The sequence below is a fragment of the Lagenorhynchus albirostris genome, chromosome 8, assembly GCF_949774975.1.
Source record: "Lagenorhynchus albirostris chromosome 8, mLagAlb1.1, whole genome shotgun sequence".
In the NCBI taxonomy this organism is placed as follows: Eukaryota; Metazoa; Chordata; class Mammalia; order Artiodactyla; family Delphinidae; genus Lagenorhynchus; species Lagenorhynchus albirostris.
In genome coordinates, this window is record NC_083102.1 from 26,954,393 (window position 1) to 26,963,014 (window position 8,622).

At 37.4% G+C, this 8,622-nt stretch overlaps 1 protein-coding gene across 3 annotated transcripts in view; it reads left to right on the forward strand.

Moving 5' to 3' along the window:
- WASL (WASP like actin nucleation promoting factor) overlaps positions 1-7,517 on the forward strand; it is a 71,670-nt gene extending 64,153 nt beyond the window's left edge. For 2 of the 3 annotated variants that reach the window (XM_060156771.1, XM_060156773.1), the window contains one exon: positions 135-2,769. In XM_060156771.1, the coding sequence (XP_060012754.1) occupies positions 135-196 (62 nt within the window). In that variant the 3' untranslated portion in view covers positions 197-2,769. Of the gene's footprint in view, positions 1-134; positions 2,770-6,837 lie in introns of those variants that run through there. The other variant, XM_060156772.1, reaches the window with a different exon arrangement.
- The last annotated feature ends 1,105 nt before the right edge of the window (positions 7,518-8,622 follow it).

Below are 8,622 nucleotides of genomic sequence, written 5' to 3' on the forward strand. Positions count from 1 at the left end.
ACCATTTTAGTAACTAGATTCCTCCAGGTTTGTGTTTTAGAAACTGAATAATTAGAGAAGTCCCCTAAGAATTATGAAATGTCATTTGATTTATACATACGTTTTAATTGTTTGTATTAATGATTCTCTTCTAGATGAAGATGAGGATGAAGATGATGAAGAAGATTTTGAGGATGATGATGAATGGGAAGACTGATCTATATATTATATATATATTTTTAAGGTGAAATACTAAACACTACTTTCTGTCTATGGATTCTGTAAAATTATCATGTAAATGTTCTACCAATTTGCTGTATATTTTTGTTGCCTTTTTTGCTTTTTTTTATTAATCTGTGCAATACCTCATTTAATCTGTAAGGGTTTGTCATAATCCTCTGCAAAGCTACTCCCTGTTACTGTGTGCACGTTTACACCAGGATGCTCACTTAATTTGTGAATATTTCTCATTCCATCAACAAGGGAGTTTAAATATTATATGTGAGACTGACAAAAACCTTAATGTAATTTAGTTATAATGCCAGAAGGAAAACACTATTTTCATACCCTACTTTTTCTGTACCTAAATTTTCTTATTAAAATCTAGTATAGCACTACATTCTTTTTTAAGTGATGCAAACTTTAGTTTATTTAGCCCCTTCATTTCGAACACATGCCACATGAATGTTGAAGCTGATACATTGCACAGTTCTCTAGACATCACTACACTGATGCAGTTTCTCAAATTTTAGCAATATGCGCTATGTAAAATCACTACAGAGATGCTAGTTGGGAAAATGGTAACACACCTCTTACAGCAATATTGCCTGTTACTGTACAGATGTGGTATTTGGAGGCTGGAATCATAAGGAGCCCTTGCATACCTATGCTTGACTGAGGTTATTTTTGTGCTATAGCAAATGTGGCAGGCTCTTTTAGGCAAAAATTTAAAAAATATTTTTGGTACTATTCTGAAACAAAAGTTGTTGAGGTTTGGGGATCTTAGAGATAATTTCGTTCTACATGAACTGAAGGAGGCTATACATTGTGGTTACTTCAATATTTGGTTAAATATACTGTAAAAATCAGAACATCATAAAAGTGGTATGGAATTAAGTATTTTTATTTTGCAGTCTGTATAGATTGAGGTATTCAGAAATACCAGACATAAAAATCTTACCTATTTGGCAAAGGTATACACTGTAATGATGAAACTATTATGCTGTTTTTTTAAAGTTTGATAATTTCTCAAGATTTTTGTCAAATGTCAGGTGAAGGGTTACATTTTTCTTAAAAGATTGGTGGTCCCAATGTCAAATTTCTTGAAATACAAAACTGAATGACAGGTTTAAAAAAAAAAAACAAATAAAACTTTACAACCTGCACATTTGTTATGTATGCTAAATGATACGATGCCTCTCTACAATACACTAGTCTGCCTAAAGGTGGTTGTTTCATATTTATAGCATTAATTATCATACCTACCTACTTTAAATTTTAGGTAGAAAAATTATCTGATTTACATACAGACACCTATTTTTCTCACATTGAGTCATACTCAGAATGTAGTTGCAAATGTATTTCATTACTATAGTCACAATATCCAACTAAAAATTAAGCTGTCTATAATTGTACCGACCAAAATCTGGTGTTGGCATGATCTTGACAGGCTGGACCTGCAAGATGTGGCTTGAATTTTAACCAGTTATCACATAATCTCTAGTGATCATGCGTCTAGTTATCATGAGAAATAATTTAAAAGGTTTTGTTGCTGAAAGCAGTAAGTGGTGCAGTAAAACAGTTAAGTTATTCAAAGAATGTTACCTACCTTGCAGGAATAATTTAAGAACGTGGGAAAGATTCTAGACTTTTTGTTTCTTGCAAAAACAGTGCCCTCTGCTGCTGGAAACCTTTTTCTGCTTACTCTCATTTTTATTGTGGCTTGAGCTCTGTGGGTCTGGTGTGGATGAGGCTGGACAACTACTAACCAGTAAAATTAGAAATTTGTGCAAATGGTAAATAGAACATTGTAATTATTTTAAGTAATAATAAACGTGTTCCTTTCTTTTATTTTAGACATTATACAGAATTTTTAAAATATCTTAGAAATATCTTTAAAGTAATGCCAATCTAAGATCTCTGTTAACTTTGGGGCAAGGAATTCAGGGTTTCCCCGCTGACTTTGTTATGATAAAGATTTATCAGGAGCTGCTCTGAGCAGAGGATATCAATTCTTTGAATTGGAAACGCAATTTGAAATACGTCAGGTGGGTATAAAATTTGCCAGTGATAATCGAGTTTATTCTTTCTTCTTAAAGGAAAAGTAAAAGACTTTGTTGTTGTTGTTTGTTGTTGCACAAAGTCTGAGGCGCTATTGGTTTAAACACAGCAGCTGTGGAGCTCCGTCCAGCCACGAAGACTAAATCCGCTTTAGACGTAAAGGTTGCATGTTTCAGTCCCCCACTGCCTTGCGTTGTGGACAGCACTACACCTGTGCACAGCCTGAGGGCCTCCCACGTGTGCTCCAGCTAAATGATTGTCTGACAGCCTTCACCTTTAACAAACTAGCATGAGGCTTTTTATATCTGAATGCTGCGTGATAGTTTCAGCTAGCCACATGCTGTATGTATGAGATTCATAAAGACTCTCAATCATTCACTTCCATTTATCAACTGAAATTTTGTTTAGTATGTGAAATATTTTTTTGAAATGTATAGTGAATAGGATGTTGCACTGGTGGCAATTCATCATGGAGCATAATAAAATTAATTTGACCCAAATAGTATAAAATAGTGTGTTTCTTATTTGTTTATTGTCAAGAGATTAAAATGGGTAAAAAAATCTTAAACTGTATAGTAACGGGTTCATAGCAGTGAACAATAGGGTTGAAAGTTTTAGCTGACTGCATGCCCTGAGAGTTGGAGCGTGCCATTAAATAAACATGGTGAGCAAAAGAATGTTACACCCTGTTCTGGGAAACGTGACGGCTGCTCAGCTGTTCCCCTGGGAGCCACTGCTGTGGTACACAGAGCATTCACATTGCAAGGTCAAACCAGAACTCTCACACACCGAAAATGTTGCAGTTTCCTAAATCAGAGTAATAGTGGAGTTTACTGGTAGTTGCAGTAGAAACCAAATGTAAAGTTCATGTGGGACTTAAATAGCTTTTTTTTTTTTTTTTTTTTTTTTTTTGCGGTACGCGGGCCTCTCACTGTTGTGGCCTCTCCCGTTGTGGAGCACAGGCTCCGGACGCGCAGGCCCAGCGGCCATGGCTCATGGGCCCAGCCGCTTCGCGGCATGTGGGATCTTCCTGGACTGGGACACGAACCCGTGTCCCCTGCATCGGCAGGCGGACTCTCAACCACTGTGCCACCAGGGAAGCCCTTAAATAGCTTTTAATAAATGGTATCAAACATGGTGCTTCCTTTTAAATAGGAAATTCAGTTTTTGATAAATAGAATTTTCTGTTCTCCTGGCCCTGGCACAAGTGGGTGTCTAAAGATTAAACTGAGTTACGGAATCCAGCGTGTAGGATGCTACAAAAATGCCTTCTAAGAGTGTTAGTCAAATTTAAACATTTCCATAATGATATGTCCTATTACAAATTTTGTTTCTTAAAAATTTTTTTAAAGAGGGAAGTGCCTCAGAATTGCTCTTGTCGCATTATATTAATCTAATCAGTGAAGAAATTCCTGAAACAACTTACTCTGCTTTAGAAAGGGAGTTCTTAAAGGACAACTATAGAGATAAGGCCTGTTTATTGTACAATAGAAAATTATTTATGGAAAAGTTGAGACATTTTATTTTGCACACCTATCTTACTGACATTGTCACATCATACCTCCAAAACACAGCATACTCTTTGTAATCACTTGTTCTTTTATTCATAGATTGTTTTTTTAACTTTGCTTTTAGTGAAGCCACTGGAAAAAGGTGTAATAACTTGGCTGTTATGAATATGATGGGGAACTTACTTTGCAGTTAATACGAAGACTGCCTTTACTTCCATATGTGATACATGGTATCCTCCCTTGCCATGAGGAAACCCATTGCAAATTTTGGCTTTAGAACAAAATCTAGATAAATCAACCATAGCTTAAAAAAACATTTTTTAATATATACCAATGGCCATACTAACTATTGATACACATATAGTATTACTTTTTACACAAGTCCCGTGTATATCTAAACTGGTCATGTGTACCACCATCACGATTGACAAGTCAAGATATGAATAACAATTATTTTGAGTAAAATGTAACAGTAGCTTATGGGTGGTTTCTGGCTTAGATGTTTGTGTGTTGGGGAATTTCTAGTAAATCGAAGTAGCCCCTTAATTTTTTAACAACCAAAAAAATTTAAGGATTTAAAAATTTTTTTTATTTAAGAAGAAGTACAGCTTTAGCAGTATCAAATTGCATTGTGGAACTTGAAGTTCCAAGTGTCATGTTGGCATTTTCTACCTTGAATTGGTTGGCATGTCCTGACCTAAATTCAGTTTTATCTTAGTTATTGCTAGATGTGTGAGGATTTTCATCAAGGCCTAAAGTCTAAGATTTTTGTTTTTGCAGTACGCGGGCCTCTCACTGTTGTGGCCTCTCCCGTTGCGGAGCACAGGCTCCAGACGCACAGGCTCAGCGGCCATGGCTCACAGGCCTAGCAGCTCCGCGGCATGTGGGATCCTCCTGGACCGGGGCACGAACCCGTGTCCCCTGCATCGGCAGGCAGACTCTCAACCACTGCGCCACCAGGGAAGCCCGAAAGTCTAAGAATTTTTAAGCATCAGTATCACCTTATTTAAACAACTGTTTATTAAAATTAACTATGTGATGGGTATTGTAAAATATAACAGTTCAGTCAGCTTCCCTTCCTCCTGAAATCTAAAATATTTAACTTCACAATTGAAAGACAGTTGGAGACAATCGAGTTATATCAAACCTATTCTCCTTTCCTGGGTGAGAGGGTATCCAGGGTAGTTGAGGGCCTTGCCTGAAGCCCATTAGAAAGCTAGGTACTAGAAGCCAGATCTGGCTACTAGGTCAGTTGCTCTTTTCCATTTATTACCATAATACTGTTTTATCCTTGTTTTCTCTATTTTCCTTAAGTTGTGGATAAATTGCAGATTTACTTTGTTTCTGAAAGATTTATGGCTACAAATGTCACCCATGTCAGCTGGGTGTTGATAGAAGCCTCCAGCACATCCTGTTGTCATCTGCCCGGGAAAGCTGGCTTACTTTGAGGAGCCAGCCTCTGACTCTAAGGCATGTGGTAGTATTCTGGCTCAGTGATGGTGGCCACCCTACATTGTCAAGGCATTCAGTCGTCACAGGACACTCCTGTCATTTAGTACTGGGTCGAAATGAAATTGAGCTTTCTATTCTACATCCAAATTATTTTCATTCGTTTCTTATAGATGTAAAATGGGCATTGCCTTTATATAAACATACGTATTTTGTAAAACCTTAGTCAACGGCCTCACAGAAAATTACTTTGAGGATGTATTAATCTTTCTGTATAATTTCCAATCAACAGCTGTACTGTCAATTTAAAGACCAAGAGTTCTTCCAAGGAGTACAAGGACAAACTGAACACTTTAAATCCAATTTCCTGGTTTTCTTATTAGTGAGACAGGGGAGATTCTAATTTGGTTGCATGTACTTCACCCTTATTGTAAAAGAGGCAGGAAAATAAAACATTTAGTATTTGTGGTGTTGAAAGAAACAAGTGAAAGGAAAAGACATTATGTCCAGTTAACTGTAGGGAAACAAATCATCAAAGCTGTTCATAATATCTCAATTCTGTAGTTGTCTGTACGACAATTCTGGTTCTTAAATCAGTTTCTGGGCCTAAAAAGAAGCAACCTTTCCTTTTTCTTCTCTTTCTTTTTTTTTTTTTTTAACTAGAGTGGGACTCCAAGGAGGCAGAGAACAGAAAGGATTTGTGTCTGCTGCCAGAGTTTTGTTTTCAGAATGGGATTGGGAAAACACTCGGCAAGTAAAATTAAGAAGTATATTCAGATCTCCATTTTGAAGGATGATAGCTCGTTAGGGAGAAGCTGATGAAATATTTAGCATATCTGGGTTTTGTTTATTGCACAAGGATGTAAATGTAGAAAGGCCAACATCTTAGTTGTATATTCAGCTAAAGCTCAATCCATACTAGCCCATTCAAATGGAAATTAAAAAAATTTTTTTTCTTTTTAAGACTCCTGTGAACTTTGCTATGGATATTTGCTGAAGGTTGTGATGTAGTTAACATTAAGTTAAGTGATTATGAGAGTCAAGACTTCCCTGGCGGTCCAGTGGTTAAGGCTTCGCCTTCCAAGGCAGGGGGGTGCAGGTTCTATCCCTGGTCGGGGAGCTAAGATCCCACATGCCTCATGGCCAAAAAAACAAAAACATAAAACCAGAAGCAGTATTGTAACAAATTCAATAAGGACTTTAAAAATGGTCCATATCAGAAAAATCTTTAAAAAAAATAAAACCAACTAAAAAAAATTATAATTAGAGTCTAACTTAATAAGCGTAGTTCTAGAATTGCAACCACTTTCCAAGCCACCTGTAAATGGATTCTCTTCTGTAAGTGGTCTTGCCTTTTTCATGCATGAATGCCTCTGGCCCCTATGGAACATGTTTATAAGGACCTGTTGCCTCAAGATGTTTAGAAAGTTCAAGTAGATTCTGAGCCCGATGAATGCTTTAGATGTGTACCAGTGCCCCACGGTTTTACAGCCAACATGTCTGGGACAGCCTGATGAGGTTTATGCCAGTTAGACCATGAGCAAAGAGAAATTCTACACACAACCTGAGCCCTTTCAGCATCCTTTTTACTTTCCATTTTCATCACTTTGTTTTCCAGAACGCAGAACAACAGAAAAACTGGTTTGACGGGAAACACTACAGTCAGCTCTCTGTTCCTGCAGGTGTCGCATCCTCTAAAGACAAAGGGCCAACTCTATTCCCTGTACTACTCCATTTTATTTTATTTTATTTCATTTTACTTTACTTTTATTATTTTATTTATTTACTTTTATTTTAAATTTTTTGCCTCAGTGTGCAGCTTGTGGGATTTTAGTTCCCCAACCAGCAATTGAACCCAGGCCCTTGGCAGAGAGACCACAGAGTCCTAACCACTGGACTGCCACTTTATATAAGGGACTCGAGCAGCCTTGGATTTTGGTATCCATGGGGTTCATCCTCTGTGTGTACTGAGGGACCGCTTTATATTTTTCTTATATGTTTCTTCATTTCCCAGCTAGCTAAATCTGAAACCAATCATCATTACGTTGGCTATTCCAATAGCCTGCGTGGGAGAAGATGGATAGGGGGAAACATTATGCATTTGAGTTCAGTTGTAATTCTGTAAAGCTTACTCCTCAAGTGGGATTTGGTGGTTGTTGGAAAAGATAGGATACTTGTAGGAAAAAAATGTGGTGGTATTCTTTCCACTGCATGGCTGGTTAACACTTAGATGTAGCACTGTTTTCATATCTTGGTCTCAGTTCATGATATGTGGTAAATTATAATTGCAGTAATGACCCCGCATATGAACTGTCCAACATTATAATAAAACTTTGGAGTATCTTTCAACACATGAAAACCATTGCTGTGTCTTTATGTTGATAAGATTTTCCACAAAACTGAGGATGGGGATGGGCGTTGTAAAAACTGTTAACATTTTTGGAGAATCTTGCCCCCAAAGCCTTCAAATACACAAGTTTCTTAAATATTAATAGGAACCAGTGAATCAAGCAAGAAGAAACAGAAACATAAGGACATGTTCTCCTAGATCATGTTCCCAAGTTGTCACAAATTCCCAGACATCGTATTTTCAGAGCTACTAGGTGAATGCACTTGAACGCAAGTGTTATCCTAATGCCCTATCCTAAATCAAACTATTTTAAATGATTATTGTCACTGTAAGTTGGAAGTAGGCTTCAGAATAAAACACATCTCTCATTCCATGTATTAATATATCTACATCAGGGTAATAGAGGAAATTCATGTGACCACGTAATTCTAAGACCCATTGAGAAATCAGGCTCCCCTCTCAACCCCGCCTGCCAGCTCCCTAGCAGGTTTCTGTAGTTTACTCAGTTACCTTCACACAATCAGGAATAGAAGGTGTGCTCATGACTGATCATGAAAGAATGGCAAAAAGGCACACGGTGAAGAAGAAAGAAGGGCTGGAAAAAACGACACTAGATGTTGGAGAAACACTTGTGTGGGTTCCTCTAGCAGGTCACTGGGGAGACACTTGACATTATTTAAGAAATTTTCTTTCTGTTAGTGTGTATGAACAGGAACATTTATGTATTTTGATGTATAGAAAATATATTTATGGAACTATCCCGGCCTGTGGAAATTACTAACTTGCCCAGGCATAAGTAGGAGGAATTAGTGCACAGTTTCTCAGCTGACTCCATTTAGATTGAGAAATAGCATTTTAGCCATAGGTCATGATTCTTAGGGAGTTCACAGGACTGCACTCAGCATCTAATGAGAAAATGTGGGGAAGACAGAAAAAGATAGGGAAAAGGCTTCTATCGGTAAGCGTTACCCACAAGATTGGCAATGAGCTTAGTGATGAAAACTTAGGCTAGTTTAAAGAGTTGGTGACTCCAGACTGTTTTAGGTAGGAGTG